This window comes from Prunus dulcis, chromosome 3 (genome assembly GCF_902201215.1).
Source record: "Prunus dulcis chromosome 3, ALMONDv2, whole genome shotgun sequence".
Classification (NCBI taxonomy): Eukaryota; Viridiplantae; Streptophyta; class Magnoliopsida; order Rosales; family Rosaceae; genus Prunus; species Prunus dulcis.
In genome coordinates, this window is record NC_047652.1 from 4540809 (window position 1) to 4560052 (window position 19244).

Here is a 19244-nt window from a genome sequence, read left to right on the forward strand (position 1 = left end):
AGGGTTCGGGATTTCGGAGTATCCGGAACTCCGATTCACAATCCGTTGAATCCTACACAGTTCTAAAATTATGTAGAATAACATATCTGAAATTGAGTGCGATCCAACTGCTCAACAGTATTGAACCCGGGAATCGCACAATATGTAAAATCCGTTCGAGGCTCAGACGGTATCCAAATTGAGATCCGCGAAATCCTACGCGCTCGTGACAACACGAGGATCGCAAAAATACATAGTGTCACTGCACTACCCTCACCCACGCGCTGCCACACGCCCGGGCAGCGGTGGGTGTCCAAAGAGATAACGTCTCGCCGGAAAAACTCAAAACCACGGCTCAAAACTCTTATTCTAGGTATAACACCACATTTGGAACCACTTTTGTTCTTGGACATACCCCAAAAACTGGCCAAAAATGGCCGATCACGGAGGCCGAAACTCGGCCCAATTTCAAATCGAAAACTGGGCAATCTACGGTTAAAATTGATGCAAACCTATCCAACCAACAGCTAGGGCATGAAAAATAGGTAGGAATCCATACCTCACTCGACAAATTTGGAGGAGAATTGAAGGAGAACGAGAGGTTTGAAAATCGAACAAAACCGGTCGAATTTTCTCTTTTTCCGGCCAGCGCCGGTCGTTTCGTGGGCGGAGATCGGTCGGGACGTGACGGCGAGGGCGAGGCGGTCCCGTTGGTACCTGCGCCGTGGCTCGGGGTGGCCTGTGGCGGCGGCTGAAGCGATCGGAAGGGGTGGCTGGCGCGGGAGGGAGGAGAGAGAGAGAGAGAGAGAGGAGAGAGAAACTGAGGGGGAAGAGAGAGAGAGAAGGGATAAAAATCTGATTTTTGTCCAATTTACCGTTTTGCCCTTCACGGTATTTTGACCGTATTTTCTTCGTTACAACTCTGATTCGAGTCCACTCCGTGTCTACGGACTCGTTTCGTCGTGCTCTACGCAATGGTGTAAGTAGAATTGTCAAATTTCTTTTCAGTTAAAAAGTCAACTTTTCCCCCAATAAAATATTATGAGGGCAAAATTGTCTTTCTTCAAAATAAATTAATAATTAACTCAGAATTTTTGTTTTGGGTTATTACAATCTACCCCCCTCAAAGAAAATTTCGTCCTCGAAGTTTACATACCTGTTACTCGAAGAGATAAGGGTATTGTTCCAGCATTTGGTCCTCAGGTTCCCATGTGGCCTCTTCCACATTATGACTCCTCCATAAGACCTTCACGAGTGGGATCTCCCTCGAACGCAAAACTTGCATCTTTTGTTCTAAAATCTGAACTGGTTGCTTGACATAAGTCAAATCTTCTTGTAACTCTATCGGTTGTTCCTCCAAAACATGAGAAGGATCAGAAATGTATTTCCGGAGCATCAAGACATGAAACACATCGTGCAATCGAGAAAGATCTGAAGGCAAGGCAAGTCTGTAAGCTACTGGGCCTGCACGCTTCACAATCTCATAAGGTCCAATATAGCGAGGACTTAGTTTTCCTCGCCTTCCGAACCGCACTACGCCCTTCCAAGGCAATAACTTCAGAGACACCCTGTCTCCAACCTCAAACTGGAGGTCTTTTCTTCTATTGTCTGCATAGCTCTTTTGTCTGTCCTGGGCCATTTTGAGTCGTTCTCGAATTACTTTCACCTGTTCCTTCGTCCGTTCAACATCATCTGCCACTTCCAGTCGGTGCTCGCCTACTTCATCCCAATAGAATGGAGTTCTACACTGTTTCCCATACAAGGCATCAAATGGGGACATTCTGATACTCGCCTGGTAGCTGTTATTATATGCAAACTCCATAAGTGGAACTTCTCATCCCAGTCCTCCCGAAACTGCAGTGTACAAGCTCTCAACATATCTTCTAAAGTCTGAATTGTCCTCTCAGACTGACCGTCGGTTTGGGGATGAAAGGCAGTGCTAAACTGCAACTGGGTTCCGAAAGCTTCATTTAACTTCATCCAAAAACGGGAAGTAAACCGTGGATCTCTATCAGAAGTAATAGATACTGGCACCCCATGAAGTCTTCCTATCTCATCTATGAAGAGCTTCGCCAACTTATTTAACGTGTAGTTTGCTCTTACCGGTAAGAAATGGGCGGACTTTGTGAGTCGATCCACAATCACCCACACTCCATCATGTTTATTTTGTGTTCGAGGAAGCTTGAATACGAAATCCATAGTAAGATGCTCCCACTTCCATTCAGGAATTGGAAGTGGTTGTAACAGCCCTGATGGTTTCTGTCGTTCTGCTTTCACTTGCTGACAAATCAAACACTTCCTGACATACTCTGCTATCTCTTTCTTCATGAAAGGCCACTAGTAGTGCTCTCTCAAAGTATGATACATTTTAGTACTTCCAGGGTGCATTGCAAAGGCTGAACTGTGGGCCTCCTCGAGAATTTCCCTTTTTAGAACTTCATCATTAGGAACATTTAACCTGGTACCCACCATTAAAGCTCCATCATTTCTCACTGAACAGTCAGTTCTGTCACCACTCTCCACTTTTGCTCGTAGGGTGCAAATCAAAGGATCCTGTACTTGAGCAGCGAGTATTCGTTCTACCAGCACTGGTCTCACCTGGAGAGTAGCTAACAATGCTCCCTGCTCATCCACGCCCAGCTCAACTCTGAGCTTCCTCAGTTCTAACATCAACGGTACATATCTCCCTCAGAGGTAAGCTACTGAACTAGAAGATTTCCTGCTGAGTGCATCAGCTACAACATTAGCTCTCCCCGGATGGTGCTCGATGGTACAATCATAGTCCTTAATCAACTCTAGCCATCTTCTTTGCCTTAGATTTAACTCCTTCTGAGTGAATAAATACTTTAAGCTCTTGTGATCTATAAAAATCTGACATGTTGCCCCATACAGGTAGTGACGCCAAATCTTCAAAGCAAAAACTACTGCAGCCAACTCCAAATCATGAACAGGGTAATTCATCTCATGCTTCTTTAGTTGCCTCGAAGCATAAGAAATCACTCGACCATGCTGCATTAGCACACATCCAAGTCCCTGTTGGGATGCATCACTGTATATAACAAAGTTCCCACTATCGTCTGGGAGTGTCAAAACCGGGGCAGTGGTTAACCTGGTTTTGAGTTCGTTGAAGCTCTTCTCACACTCATCTGACCATTCAAACTTAACTCTTTTTCTTGTCAAACGAGTGAGAGGTGCCGCTATAGTAGAAAAACTTTCCACGAAATGACGATAATACCCGGCTAACCCAAGAAAACTTCGTACCTCAATAACACTGGTTGGTTGTGGCCAATTTACTACTGCCTCGATCTTCTGAGGTTCAACATAGACACCTTCTGCAGAGATTACATGCCCCAAGAAATTAACTCTGTCCAATCAGAATTGACACTTACTGAATTTAGCAAACAATTTTCTCCTCCTCAGAGTCTTCAGCACCAGTTCCAAGTGCTTCATGTGCGCCTTCTGACTCTTAGAATACACCAGGATATCGTCTATGAATACAATCACAAAGCGATCCAAGTAACGTCGGAACACTCTGTTCATAAGATCCATAAACGCAGCTGGCGCATTTGTCAACCCAAATGGCATCACCAAGAACTCATAGTGCCCATATCTCGTTTGGAAAGCTGTCTTAGGCATATCCTCTTCTTTAATCCGTAACTGATGATATCCAGATCTCAAATCAATCTTGGAAAATACCTTAGCACCCATCAGCTGATCAAATAAATCATCAATGCGAGGCAACGGATACTTGTTCCGCACCGTGACTTTGTTCAGCTGTCTGTAGTCAATACATAACCTCATGGTACCATCCTTCTTCTTAACAAACAGCACTGGAGCACCCCAAGGGGAAAAGCTAGGTCGGATGAAGCCCTTATCTACTAACTCCTGCAACTGAACTTTTAATTCCTTTAATTCTGCTAGTGTCATCCTGTAGGGTGCTTGAGATATGGGATTCGTTCCTTGAACAAGCTCAATAGTGAACTCGATTTCTCGGTGATGAGGTAACCCAGGAAGATCATCAGGAAACACATCCGGAAATTCCCGTACCATTGGAATATCTTCCAACTTTAGCTCCTGATTTCTGGTATCGATTACGTGGGCTAAATATCCTGAGCACCCTTTTCTGAGCAATCTCTTTGCCGTCATCGCTGAAATGAGGCAAGATGGGAGCACTCTACGCTCACCATAAAATGTCACTTCAGGTCGTCCAGGACTACGAAATACAACTTCTTTCCTGAAGCAATCCACTGAGGCATGATGCTTGGCTAACCAATCCATGCCCAAAATAACATCCAAGCCCACCATTTCCAACGGAATCAAGTCTGCTTCCAAGCATACATCTCCTACCAACACGGTACTATCTCGATACACCGTACCTACATGAAAAATCTCTCATGTAGGTACAGAGATCGCTAGTTCGTCTCGTAGGGCTGCAAGTCTTACATTAGCATTGTGGGCAAAGTTAGGTGTAACAAATGAATGCGTAGCCCCAGGGTCAATCAATACTCTAGCAGGAGTTCCAAAAACTGATAAAATACCTGTAACCACATCAGGTGATGCCTGTGCTTGCTGCTGGGACATGTGGTACACTCTGCCTGTAGCTCTGGCGCGTCCACCTCCTCCTTGCTGCTGACAACCACCTCAGCAGGCAACACTGGTCTGGGCCCCACCACTGGACGAGGCTCCCATATACTGCTATCTGCCCTGAGTGCCTACCCCTTTAGGCGATGCGACTGTCGCTTCTCCACCCCGAAGCAATACCGGGCACTCCCTCAAGAAATGTCCAGGCTGACCACAATGAAAACATCATGCGGTACCCTGTCGGCAAGTCCCGGTATGATATCTACCACACTCAGTACACTGCGAGTTCCTCTTCCTGCCAGCTGCTGATGGTAGCAATCTCCCAGAACCTCTAACTGTACTACCCCTAGAACGGTTCCCAGAACTACCACTCTGATTGGAACCTCCACTCGAGCTGACTCCAGGTCGAAAACCTCCATAATTGCGGCCACTAGATGACCCAGAACTGTAGCTACCTCTCATGGCTGATCCCTGCCTGGGACCACCCATATCAAACTATCTCCTCCGAGATTCACCTCGTGCTCTGACCATCATCTGGTTGCTCTCTATCAGCGAAGCCGACATCACCAAATCCCCAAAATTAGTCAGTCGCTGACTGATCACAATATCTCTAATGGAGGCCTTCAATCCTCTAGTGAACAACTGACATTTCTTATTTTCATCTTCAACCAGTGGAATACAGTATTTAGACAATTCATTGAACTTTTTCTCGTACTCTAACACGGTCATCGTCCCCTGTTCCAGCTGCAGAAATTCCTCCATTTTCAGATTCTGATAGGCTTGTGGGTAGTACTGGCTGTCAAATGCAACTCGGAAGACTTGCCATGTGATGGCTGACTGATCCCGATATCTCCTTTTAACAGACTCCCACCAGTGTCTAGCATTTCTGATCAAAAAGAAAGTGGCCAAAGTTACCCTACGGTTCTGTGGAACGGCCATCACTTCTATGATCCGCTCCATCCTCTCTATCCACTCTTCAGCCACTGCTGGGTCGCCATCACCATCAAAATCGATGGCCCCAATCCTCTTTGCTTGATCAGCATATCCCAGAGACGGTCTCTGGACTGCCCATTCCTGGATAAGGCCTGAGTTAACAACTCCTAAGTATGCTGGAAATTGGGATCTCCCATCATAGTAGGCATGGGAGGTGCGGGCCCTGATGGGCCTCCAACGAAAGACTACTCTACCGGTTCTGGTAACGGTTCAGGAATAGGAAAGTCCTCTGGTCCGGGAGGGGGATTCTATCCCTTCACGCGGGACGACTGTCTAGTCTCCCTACGGAAGCCACCACGTTCAGGGCCCATACTCAAACTGTCACAAGAAACAAGCGTTCAGTAACACTAGAAAGCACAAACGCAGAGTCTACAGGAAGTGAAACCTAATGCTCTGATACCAAGTTGACAGGACCCGATCCAAATTCCACTTTGGAATTCGAGTCGGACCCTGTGTGTGTCCGACACCTGGCGAATGTCGGGCACAAAAGACCTTTTTACCCATCCAGTTACAAACTACCATTTAAAATTTCCCTGGACTCATACCGAAAATTCGGCAGAGTCTTCCCTGTAATTTGTTCAAACCCAAAAATTTTCACATGTCAAACGAGCAAATATTTACATCCAACTGCCAGAATAAGTAAACAGGGTATCCAACAGTTCTGGTTCTCAACTATAACCAGATATCAGAGCAGTTACTAATATATACAAGAAATTAAGCGTTTTACAACAAGTCTTACATTTCGTAGGTGGCGCGAGAGCTAAGAGAAGGCCCGGTGGTGGATTCCTGTGCACGTCTACTACCTGGGGGCGCAAAACATTTGAAAGTGTGAGTGGACAAAAATAGAGTTCTCGAAAACAATATATGAACATAATAACCCCCACTGTAAAAAATATAGATATGAAAATCTGAATGTTAGACTGTATTCAAATACAAAGCATTCACAAATTTATATACATATATACAATCACATTCAAAATCAATAAAACTTGCATGAAATCACTGAATTTACTTTAAAATTACCACCTAAGTGTACCCCTATAATTCCGTCAATTTCCCTAGCAGGTCTCGGAGACACACAGTCTATCCGAGCCGCAAACTGGCAGGATTCAGGGGACCGCAGTCAGCCTGATCCGCTGGCAGGTCTCGGTGACACAAAGTCAACCCGAGCCACAACTGGTCTGATCCAGAGGACAGTAGTCAGCCTGATCCGAAATCCTGGCAGGTCTCGGTGACACAAAGTCAGCCCGAGCCGTAAATCCTGGCAGGTCTCGGGACACCAATTCAATCCGAGCCGCAAATCCTGGCACTCACGGTCCGGGCGTCCCCAAAACTCGTGAGGCAAATGTCAAGTGCACTGACAAAACTGAGGGTAACAGCTGTATCTGGATACTCACGGTGGTTTAAAATAAAATATTTTTGAAAAGTATGATAAATAACTGAATTTTGTTAAATCTGAAGCTGTGCTGCTATTTTATCTGATATAAGTCTCAAACTCTGCTTTCTATAACTTTTTAGCATATTCAACTAAGCAGCACAAAAATAACGATATTTCACTGCACAAATCATGCTAGGAAAAACACATTCAATAAAATTTATTCAAGATCAAATAATGAAACTCATTCATATAAACTCATTTATATAAACTCATTTATATAAAATCATTTATGAAAGAAAGTCCACTCCCTTCTGGTCCGAGCTAGTTGGACCTCTTGAAGGTCCCTCCTGCGGGTCTGTCTAGCCCCGGGGTGCCTGATTAAACCATGAATATTAAATTAATAAAACTGCTCAATAAAAGTGTTAAATTAAAACCCTGACCCCGGCTCCTAGAAATGCGTGCACTAACTTTAAAGTCAATCCTATGCCTACTTTTGCATTTCAGACATTTAAAACGGTCTTAAAAGACCTGAGGCTTTACTAAGCGATGAACTGCCATACCGGTCGATACGGAACCCTGTGGGGTCCAAGACCTTCGATTGCCAATCTGGGATTCCCTAAAGGTTCCTCACAAAGAAATACCCATATCCTTCTAATCTGGTCCAAAATGGACGGTCGGATTGACCACACTCGTGTAAACGCATAATTTCCAAACCCTAGCCCCAGGGTTCGCGATTTCGGAGTATCCGGAACTCCGATTCACAATCCGTTGAATCCTACACAGTTCTGAAATTATGTAGAATAACATATCTGAAATTGAGTGCGATCCAACGGCTCAACAGTATTGAACCCGGGAATCGCACAATATGAAAAATCCATTCGAGGCTCAAACGGTATCCAAATTGAGATCTGCGAAATCCTACGCACTCGTGACAACACGAGGATCGCAAAAATACACTGTCACTGCACTACCTTCACCCACGCACCGCCACATGCGCGGGCAGCGGTGGGCGTCCAAAGCAATAACGTCTCACCGGAAAAACTCAAAACCACGGCTCCAAACTCCTATCCTAGGTATAACACCACATTTGGAACCACTTTTGTTATTGGACATACCCCCAAAACTGGCCGAAAACGGCCGAAACTAGGCCAAATTTCAAATCTAAAACTGGGCAATCTACGGTTAAAATTGATGCAAACCTATCTAACCATCAGCTAAAGCATGAAAAATAGGTAGGAATCCATACCTCACTCGACAAATTCGGAGGAGAATTGAAGGAGAACGAGAGGTTTGAAAATCGGACAAAACCGATCGGATTTTCTCTTTTTCCGGCCAGCGCAAGTCATTTCGTGGGCGGAGATCGGTCGGGACGTGACGGCGAGGGCAAGGCGGTCCCGTTAGTACCGGCACCGTGGCTCGGGGTGGCCTGTGGCGGCGGCTGAAGCGATCGGAAGGGGTGGCTGGCGTGGGAGGGAGGAAGGAGAGAGAGAGAGAGAGAGAGAGAGAGAGAGAGAGAGAGAAACTGAGGGGGAAGAGAGAGAGAAGGGATAAAAATCTGATTTTTGTCCAATTTACCGTTTTACCCTTCACGGTATTTTGACCGTATTTTCTTTGTTACAATTCCGATTCGAGTCCACTCCGTGTCTACAGACTCGTTTCGTCGTGCTCTACGCAATAGTGTAAGTAGAATTGTCAAATCTCTTTTCAGTCAAAAAGTCAACTTTTTCACCAATAAAATATTGTGAGGGCAAAATTGTCTTTCTTCAAAATAAATTAATAATTAACTCAAAATTTTTGATTTGGGTTATTACAGACACTCTATAAGGCCTACTCCGTATTTTATTTCATTAATCCAAACCATCTATTTGTAGATATTCATTCAAAAATCATCTCTACACAAAATCACTTGCATCCGATATCATTTGACAACTCAATTAAATTATTGAAATTTACGTACTTTCTTGAATTATCGTATTCATTGATTTTGTTGGTCTCAATTAGATGCCTTAATAATTTTCAATTTGCAAGATTTTTTGCGAGGATGATCTCTGAATGAAAATGTGAAAAATAGATTATTTGGATCGCTGAAAAATAATTCGTAGGGAACCCTAAATGGTATCCCTCAAATAAAATTATTTGAGAAATTCATCAATAAAAGGGAACTGTATATATATATATATATATATGTGTGTGTGTGTGTGTATACTTCTTATGTATATACGTATGTGTGTTTTACATATACACACACATTATAACAAAAAATAGATCATATACATTAGTTCAGTTCGGTACGGATTTTTGTCGGATTAGAGTTATTGTTACTCAATTTTTTAACCAAACACTTTAATACGGATCAATCTAAAAAATAAATATTAAAATTTTAAACAAATCAAATCAAACCAAACTATCAATACAATACGATCGATATATGGATTTTTCGGATGAGTTCCCCCACCCAACCTAACACTAACGGGTACCATTCATTGATCACCATATAGCTAACACCGCCAACGGAGTTTCCTCTCATTCAATTCCATTATCCTTTTTTCTCCCAAACAATCAAGAAAGAAAGGGACCCACACTTGCCCCAAGGCTCTCTCCTCTCTCACTCCCTCTCACTCTCTCACTTTCCATTTCTCACACAATGCCACTCCCTCCTTCATCTTCAACCCAAAGATCACCAACCAAAATGCTCGAACGAGCCCTCTCCTCCCGCCGGAACGCGCTCTACGCGGACGAAGCCGCGGCCGAAAACGATGCCGTAGCTGCCGACGAGTCCAAAACCAAGAAACACTTGCCCATCTCCTTCTTCACAACCCGAATCACCAACTACTTGACCCGAACCGGACCAGTCTGGCCCTGCCTCCTCCTTCTCGCTCTCGTCCTCCTCCTCATCTTCTCCCTCATCTTCAACTCCCGGAGATTCGTCTGCGTCTCGCCTTACGACCCGGTTTCTCGCTCCGGCTTCTTCGGGTTCGATGGCCTCGAATCGGATTTTGGATCCCTCGGCGTGCCCTGGTGTAAGTATATCCGACTCGAATCGCATTTCTGTAAAGTCTTATTCTTCAGTGATAGATTGATGGATCTGGATGTTGTTTTGATGTCGATGTCAATTTCGGATCAAGGGTTTGCTAGCGTTTCGGGCTTCGTTTCGTTGCCATCAATAAAAGATGTAGAATTTTTTGGTAACTGAGTAATTGGGGAGCTTGGAATCAATTTCAAGTCTTTCACTTTATGGGTTTGTAAGAAAAGTTGGAAAATTTAGCTCAGTTGAGTTGACATGAGTGAACAATGAATTTAGTTGCACTGGCATAGTAGTAGCTTCATTAAGTTGATATTTCAAAAGGAATTGTGATGTGCGTATTTTGGATTGTAGTTCTTGCTGGTATGAGATATGTTTATATTTACAAACTTTTCTTTATGTTTTAGACTTGTCTAGCATTTATTCATAATCAAAGTGTGGCAAGCCAACCATTCTGACTGAATTTAGCACCCCCATTAAAATCTGCGGTATAGAAGTCTCATTAAAGTTAGGATTTTTTGCATTAAATATGAGGGCCAATGCCCATATTTGGGGATTTTTTGCTTAGTGTTCTTGAAGTTGGTAGTATGTGAACCCTGGTGGGTTCTTTATGAGTGAATGTGGGGAATTTTGAGTTATTTTATTGAGTTTAGAATCCTTGCTTTTGGTTTGAGTTCCTGGGTTCATACCTTTGTTTGATTCTTATAATGTTATCCTTGGCAAAAGGCAGATCGAAACATGGAAAAACAGTTGAATGGACATCAAAGGATTTAATCAAGGGCTTGGAAGTGTTTGTACCTATATATGAAACACGACCAATACAAAACAACCAGTTTGGGATGGGTTTTGACCACAGCTTTGGGCTCTGGTTCATCGCGCAGTGGCTGAAGCCAGATCTGATGATTGAGAGCGGGGCTTTCAAGGGGCATTCCACTTGGGTTTTACGGCAAGCAATGCCAGACACGCCAATTATAACCCTTACACCACGGCATCCTGAAAAGTATTTAAAGAAGGGGCCTGCATATGTTGATGGGAACTGCACTTACTTTTCTGGAAAAGACTTTTTGGATTTTGGAAGTATTGATTGGCGAAAACTAATGAAGAAACATGGGATTACTGATCTCAGCCGTGTTCTTATTTTTTTCGATGACCATCAAAATGAACTCAAAAGGTACTTACAATATCTCAATGTAATTGTGCTCCTTCCACTCATTGTTGAACGATCACTAGAAATCCTGATTGCTGACTTTTTCAAATTTTATGCTCTGGTGAGCAGAGTTCGGCAGGCTCTGAAAGCTGGTTTTCGACATCTAGTTTTCGAGGATAATTATGATACTGGAACAGGAGACCATTATTCCTTAAGGCAGATATGTGATCAACCCTATATAAGAGGTTCATGCTCTCTCTCGTTATTTTTCAGTTTTCAACTATTTTTTTGTCATTTTCTTTATGTTATAATATGCATTCATGCGTTTGCCCTCTTTCTTTCTTATGAAGGCCAAAGTAACTTTAGTTGATGTAGTACGGATTGAATACTGGTAAATAATTTTGTTAAATAAAAGAAACCATAGTAGTATAACCAAGGAGTGAGTAATTGCTGAAAAACTAAGTGTGTGGCCAAATACGTACCTCATTTTTGTAGAAATGTGTGTTTTTCTTTGGTTTGTGGTTGAAGAGTTTTTTGGTTTTTTTTCCCCATAGAATTATCTTTTTCATCTGTTGGTTATGGTTTATGGCTTCAACAAGTAATTTTTTTACTGTAGATTTGGTCTTATTTTTTTCTTTTGGGTGCTGCAGGAGGTGGTCACAGCTGCTTTAAAGACAGTGATGAAGCTAGGATTAGGTCAAGAAGGAAGAAGTTCTGGGAGAAAGCAGTGGATATTGACGAACTTTGTGGCCCAGGTGAAGCATGGTGGGGTGTCAGAGGATATATGCTGGATGACTTTAACAACAGTAAAAGTAATAAGCTGATTTCGTTTTCAGAACATTTTCAGAATAGTCGGTTTGTTGAATCAATTCTTGATGTTTACTGGGAGGTGCCACCAGTGGCAGGTCCATCCCTCACCCATCAAACTAGATATGATCCTGCGCGTGCAGTAACTCCCGTTGTTGAAGATGGCCGGTATGGCTTATTCCAACGGCTTGGTTTAACCAGACTCGATCCTTCTGTATTTAATGGATATACTCAGATGGCTTACCTTCAGATATATAAACAGTAACTTTAGAGCTGTCTAGATTCAGATACGTTATTTAGCTTTCAATAGTTGTTCATATTATGCAATATGCATGCATTTTTCTCAATAGCTTTTCCGCTCGTTTATTTCCTTTGATCTATTTGTCTTTCTATCGTCAATTTGTGGAATCAATCTGAGTGACAATTGTTCTGTACTAGTAAGTAAGTATCATGTCATAGCTGGACCATTTTGACTTGTTTTCAGCTGTCCAGTTTCTTATTTAAACTGATTCAGTTAACTTGTCTGTTGTAATATTTATAAATTCAATTAATTCAAGATTTCCTTGTTTTCAGTAGCCTGTTCCTATGTCAAATTTCAGTTCCAGACCAAGTTCTCTATCCAAAACTTAATAGCTGCATGGTTTTAGTTTAATGACAGTTTGAATTTTGGAAACGCTATGGTTTAATCTCTAGAACAAGATGAATTTTAGTGCAACTCCAACTTTCTGTTTCTGTAAAGGCTTGGTGTCCATTAGCTATTGGATCGAAGTTGTCTAAGCCGAAATGTTGCGACAAGGCGAATAATGCATATGCTAGTTTCTAAGGTTTTTGAACAAGCCAAACAAACTCAAATCAGTTCTTTATTGTTCTTCTCAAATCAGCAGCTAATCTCAAAATCATTGGATGGACATGGACTTATGCATACGGTTGTTCTTCCGAGAAGAAAGGAGAGATTTGCAAGCAGCAAGGACCATTTACATAGGAATTAGAATATATGGGTACATAAGAGGAATAGCAGCAAAACAAACACATAATCTGGACATCTCCAGTGAAAAACTTTCTAACTAGTAGGAAAATTTCCAATCCATAAAAGACAAAAACTAGGATACTGAAACATATGTAGCAATCTGCAACATGCACCCAACTTAAAAGTCCATTGAAAGGTTTCAATACTCAGAATGCCATTTCCAGCTGGTACAGTTTATGTTAGTTGCGGTTCTTGCACTTCTCCACGGCCCTCGGAGCTGCGAGCAAAAACAGCGATCAGATAAATTACAAGCTGGATTACAACAATCTCAGAGTTTAAACATCGAATGAAAATAAAATACCACCATATTCCTCACAGTCATGAGCAAATATATGATTGATCAGTGATAAAAGAAAACATAGGCTATGCTGGGATGTACAGATAAAACTGAAAATGTATCTTTGCTAGTTTATAATTGCAGAACATACCTAGCCCGATTGCTTCGGAACCTTTCATGATCCTTAGCCTCCTACACGTCTCCGTGAACATCCTGTCATATTACACACTGATAAAATGAGAACAGATTAACATCTAAAGACAATAGACTTCACTGACTGTCAAATTTGAGATCAGGTGATCTAAGGAAAAGTAAGATAATGAAATGAAAGGCAGCACTATATTTCATATCAGGTGATACATAATTCTGCAACAAAACGCGTCTGCAAGTTAAAATCACTACTATTTATGGATTATACAAGTCAATCAAGAATCAGTTAAGATAATTCCAATGACAGATTTGCGTGAGTCTACTAAATCAGCTAGATATTTTTTTATTCAAAATCATCACTCATGCAATTCAATTCAAAAAGCCATAGCACAGAACATTTGAAACTTACTTCCAAGGAACATCACCAACAAGCATCCAATCATCATCCTTGTCTTCATAAGTCAGAACAAATTCAGAACCATGGAGAAGATCCATCAACCGACTCGCACTCAGGCCATCTCGCTCTGGAATTCCATTAGAGCTGCACTGCCCTGAATCACAGCCAATCACAAAGTTCAGTAAATACTTATCTGGTTTACCATAAAACATCCTATGAAACATTTAAACACCCTTTTATAGGCTCACTGCTAGTTAGATAGTCTTTGGTCCGGTATTAGGGAGTGTCAGTAGTGAAGTCCCTAACTAACAAGTAACAACTATGTTACCTGAGGTGCAACTGCATATTTCAGCTTTATTAAACACCAACCTTAATTTATATTCAGGATCAAACCCTACTGGCAGGCGTTGTACACCAAACTAAGTGGCCGAATTACTCAGTCTGCATGTGCATGCCTGCCTGCACTTGAGAGAGAGAGAGAGAGAGAAAAGAAAAAAAGAAGAAAGAAGAGTACCAATGGTGAAGCAGCTAAACATCTTCTCCAAAGCCATGGAGAGTTCAGTGTAGTTGTTGTAGGTTTTAAGGTCAACCTTCCGCAGGTAAGGAGCACCATCCATGCTAACTTTCACATAAAGGCACCCAGACCCTTGTTTGCCCTCAGCATCATCATTGTTCTTTGCCAAATTAGAGGCCATGGAGTTCTTCCGAAATGATCGAATTGGGGGCCATCCTACCACCTGTGCCCTGTTACACAAGTAATTTATTATTCATTAAAAATTCACCATTAGTACCACATATGTAGGAAATCGTTACTAAGGTTAAAAGTTACATGGATAGATTAGTGAGAAGAGAGATATATTGAAAGTCCAGAAAGATAGAATAACAAATAAAATAACATTTTTAGAAGTTAAGGGAGAAAATATATGAAGACTACATGCAGAAAAACATTAGGAATCAAATTATACCAGAGTAAAACAACATACCAGTAAACACTACAGAAAACAATAAAAATAAAATTTAACATCCTCTGTAGTAAAACCCTTCCAGAAAAAAAATTTGTCCCACTAGGGAAAGAAAATTAAGATAGAGAAAAATGAAGCTGAATTTTTTTTTAAAATTCTTTCTTGACCAATTTATTTATTTTCTTTCTCAGAAATCAAATTTCCCAGGAACCGAAGGAACATTTGAGGTAAAAAAATATCCCTGTAAAAAGAAATAATTAAGAAATGAGCAAAGAAGATAAGTAAGCTTACTTGGCAGCAGGAGCACTAGCATGCTCAGAGACCTGAGGCTTCTTCTCCAGGACTGGCTTTGGTGATTGAGGAACAGAAGCAACCTCTTGCTTGGCTTGTGCAGAAGCACATAACTGTTGGGTTTTACCATTACTCTCAACACCAAGAGACTTAACATTATTCATACCTCTAGGAGAGAACAAGATTGCTCCTTTACCCATATCAGCCTCAGATCCAAAAACCCATTTCTCAGAAGAGCCATCAATGGCATCAGAGAAGCCCCTCTTAGCCCCAGACACAGGGTTCTTTGAAGGGTTTGGAGAATACCCATTATGCTTGTTATCCTCCAAATCTTTTCCAAAAATAGAGACCCCAATTCCAAGTCCTGATTTTCTGTCGGGAGAGCGAGAACCAGGCAAGCCAAGCCTTAGCTCAGTCTCCTTGAGGTTGAAAGCAGAGCCCTTCTCATCCTCTGTTGTGGAGAGGGCAGAGGAAGAGGAAGAAGAAATCTTTTCAGAGCTTCTTTCCATTGAAGAAGTCTCTGTTAAGCCTATGTAATCATGCTCCAGTGGCATAGACATCAAAGTGTGTTTCAATCAATTTTGGACCTCGAAATATGCCAACAGAAATTTACTCTCAGAGAAGTAAATGAACTGAGAGACCTTCAAGAGAGAGAGAGAGAGAGAGACAGAGAGAAAGAGGTAGGCAGTAGGCACAGTCTGGTTAAGCTGCTAAAGAGCTGGTTTTTGTTGATGCAGAAAGGAAGCTTCTTTTAGCCTTTCTGTAGTTGCATTATTCTTTTGCATTCTATTTAAAAACTCTACTCTTTTCTTTATGGCAAGTTTGCAACAATGATGAAAGCAATTCTATATTGTATTTACATTTAAAAATTAAAAAGCTATCTTTTAATGGACTATCATAATTAATACAATTCAGTTAGTTAAATACTCAAATTTAGTGCAAATACCCACTAGTGTGTGTGAATTTAGTATATTATCACTCCTCTTAATAGGAAAAATTCTCAACAAAAAAAAGAGTAATGTTAGACTTACCACATTTTTATACTACATTTTGTACCGCCTCTCTAATAAGGGTAGAGCCCAGCAATATAATACGGTATATCTTTCTCAGAAATGTAATACACAATATAGTATATAAATATGGTAAGCCTAGTTTTTTTATTTATTTACAAAAAAACACTCAAATTAGTTTTTTTACTGCCTTTTTCAAGCCATTGAGATTTAATTCATCAGGTTATTAAAAAATATTTATAATAATTTACCTAACTCATGACTTTATTTTGATGCCAAAAAGAAAAGACTTCACTTAACTCATGACTTTATTTTGATGCCAAAAAGAAAAGACTTCACTCTAGTCAGACCACCATTGACATTGCCAAATTGAGTTAAACTTGAACCTCACCTTAGTTCACTATAATAAGAATATAAAAAAAAAAAAGCATCAACCATAGTGACTTTATAACCAATTAATTTAGCATTTTATATAGGACTTTTATACCATCAATTACATATAAATATTCCATAAAAAAAATTTACATACAAATCATATAAAAATCATAAGAAGATAATTTTATTTTTTTAATAATTATTATTTTTGTTTAAAATGGATTTTTATAATGTAAATAGGCGGCAATGCCACCGACAAAAGACTGCGTATTCCCCGGCAACCCTTTACATATTGTTCCCAGATGGCCTCTGTTGCTTTATACTCATTTCCAACCAGCAATGCCAATTCCCGCTAAAGTGCACCCAGCCACACGGCGCAGGTTAGAAAAGTGAATCCTCCTCCTGCACGGAATGGGATCATACAGTACAGGGGGAGATGATAGTACTTCTGAATTGCGCAAATGAGAAAGTGATTGGACGGAAATGAACAACTGTCTCTTTTTCTACTGACAGAATTTCAACATCTGTGATCATTTCCCTCACCACCATCCTAATTACCAAACTTTTAAATCTGTATCGTGTTTAGGTATCTTCTGTGTTACATTGTATTTGGATCGTGTCAAAGTCTTTACATGATACCTTGACTTAATCTCTTCTCGTTCAGATATATAATTATCTACACTATAAATACTTATCAGGGTTGGAATGATATCAATTCAGATTTTGTATTGAAATGATTTTAATTCTTAACTTCTCCTAGACAAAATGCTAGGGAGATTGTATTTATAAATTACGTCATAAGCGCAGTACAAATACAAAAGTCTCAAGGGCTAAAACAAAAGCTCCGAAGAACTACATTAAACACGAAAAGGTCTAATCACAGCATCAAACTCATATGGCACACCTCTACTTAAAACTACAAGATCAACTTAATGCCATACGAGCCTACAGATAGTTGGGCTTAATCACCTCAAATCTGTAATAACCAAATACATTATCCATAACACAACTCACAAATTCAAATTCTTCCCAAAAAAAAAAAACCCACAACCACGCATCAAACTCAACCTTCAATGCTTAGGAAGAACTACATAGGTTTTTAACTCCGGTACCCTAACAATATCACAATATCTCTGAACAAGAAGGCATTGGTTGCTTTTATTTATTTTAATAAGGAAATTATGGAAATAAAAGATCAAATGGCTACTTAGGATTTAACTTTTATTGATGCATTTTACTGTCTCATACTGTGAAGTGTCGGATGAAATCTTTTCTTTTACCACGCCCGTATCTGTCGTAATAATTGTGTAATCCAAAAGGTGGGAACGCGTGCAACAGTGTACGCTGATCGACGCTTCCGAACTCACCACGTCACCATATACGGTCGTTAGGGGACATAACGGGGTTCCGTTTTCTAGCGTTGACGGAAGTAAATGCTCATGATTGTACCATTGACCAGCCCAGTAAACGGGTAATGGTGGTGGTGACCCTGTGAGTCTCCGCGAGGTAAAAGAAAGTGGTCTTTTCTTGACAAAGACAGCCTTTTGACTCATTCTAATTATTTTTAGAGACCTCATTATTAAAAAGTAAGGCACCAAATGGAAAGTTAGAGCTCATTTATTCCTAAATAGTCATCTGCTCTTCAAAGCTCATTTATCTATGTGCTAGACACTTATTCATTTGTTACATTTTTATTTTAACTTTTACCTATGAAAAATTGTAAAATTTTAGGACTTATTTGGTACTTCGATTTGAATTGAATTGAATTGGCATTAAACTCATATTAGTATTTATGAGTCCCACTCTTTTAGATACGACTTAACACAGTATATTAGACTGTTATTCAAGTCAATAAGCCTAATACTAGGATATTAGTCCAATTTAATTGAAATATTTCAGTCTAGTTTGAGCCACCGAATGAAGATTAACGAAACTTAACTTATTCTAATTTACCTTTGAAAAATTATGAAATTTGAGTGAAAATAGGATGTGTGTCTAAATAATACGTAGATTAGTACTTTAGCATCTGTGTCTCCCATTTTGGGCTAAAATATACGAATTTCTAGTCTACCATAGTTTTGAGTTTTGACATGTTTTTTTTAAAGACCAGTAATCATCATATGTGAACATAAAATTCAACAAAATTGATTGTGACTTTGATTGCACTAGATATTATGCACAATACATCATTTTGCAACTCTTAAATATGATATATTATTCTACCATGTCAAAGAAACATATCAAATTTTAGTGCTTCCATATGCTAGTAACATTGTTTTACCCTATCATTCACTTCTCTTAAGTTAAATACATCAAGAATTACTAAAAAAATTCAATAAAGGAAAATTAACAATCGAGATGGTACCATGCTTACTAATTATTACATCTTTCATATATGTAAATTCACCTACTCGTTGTAAATATGATACGTATAACATTAGCGAGAGATAAAAGAAAAGTAGGATTACATAGCAAAGCCCCACATATCAAAATGCAATCATGAAAGAATTCTTATGTTATTGTTTTAGTATTTTATAATGAAAGAATGTGTGCTTAAGTGCATTGAATTTGCATCAGTTGAATAGCCGCCCGGGCTCTCCCACCCATGTTCTACTCTGGATTAGCAAATGGTAGGTACGTACGCATTATTATCCGTCACTTCATTTTCTTAAATTAATAGGCAGCTTCCACAAAATCATAATCTCAAAGTTGAACTTTGGAGCTCTAAATTAAACAAATTAATCAAGGTATATGTGCTTTTGTAGGTCTAATTGTTTAGTAATATTCTAAGTGTAAAGCTTCACGCACACTGCGCATAATCCCCACATAAGAGATGCTGTCACATCTT

The 19244-nt window shown here is 40.3% G+C and overlaps 3 protein-coding genes across 3 annotated transcripts; 1 reads left to right on the forward strand and 2 right to left on the reverse strand.

The window, feature by feature from the left end:
* Positions 1–5055: 5055 nt before the first annotated feature.
* LOC117621042 lies at positions 5056–7489 on the reverse strand. The gene is made up of 2 exons (XM_034351301.1): positions 7460–7489; positions 5056–5634 (listed from the first exon to the last, which is right to left on the reverse strand). The coding sequence occupies exons 1-2, from the start codon at positions 7487–7489 to the stop codon at positions 5056–5058; spliced, it is 609 nt and encodes a 202-aa protein (XP_034207192.1).
* A 1904-nt stretch (positions 7490–9393) lies between these two features.
* On the forward strand, positions 9394–12374 carry LOC117623505. Its single transcript, XM_034354516.1, has 4 exons — positions 9394–9951; positions 10680–11124; positions 11230–11345; positions 11751–12374. The coding sequence occupies exons 1-4, from the start codon at positions 9576–9578 to the stop codon at positions 12170–12172; spliced, it is 1359 nt and encodes a 452-aa protein (XP_034210407.1). The 5' UTR covers positions 9394–9575; the 3' UTR covers positions 12173–12374.
* A 448-nt stretch (positions 12375–12822) lies between these two features.
* On the reverse strand, positions 12823–15786 carry LOC117622712 (auxin-responsive protein IAA27-like). Its single transcript, XM_034353476.1, has 5 exons — positions 15012–15786; positions 14273–14502; positions 13771–13912; positions 13363–13424; positions 12823–13151 (listed from the first exon to the last, which is right to left on the reverse strand). The coding sequence occupies exons 1-5, from the start codon at positions 15569–15571 to the stop codon at positions 13114–13116; spliced, it is 1032 nt and encodes a 343-aa protein (XP_034209367.1). The 5' UTR covers positions 15572–15786; the 3' UTR covers positions 12823–13113.
* Between the last annotated feature and the right edge of the window lie 3458 nt (positions 15787–19244).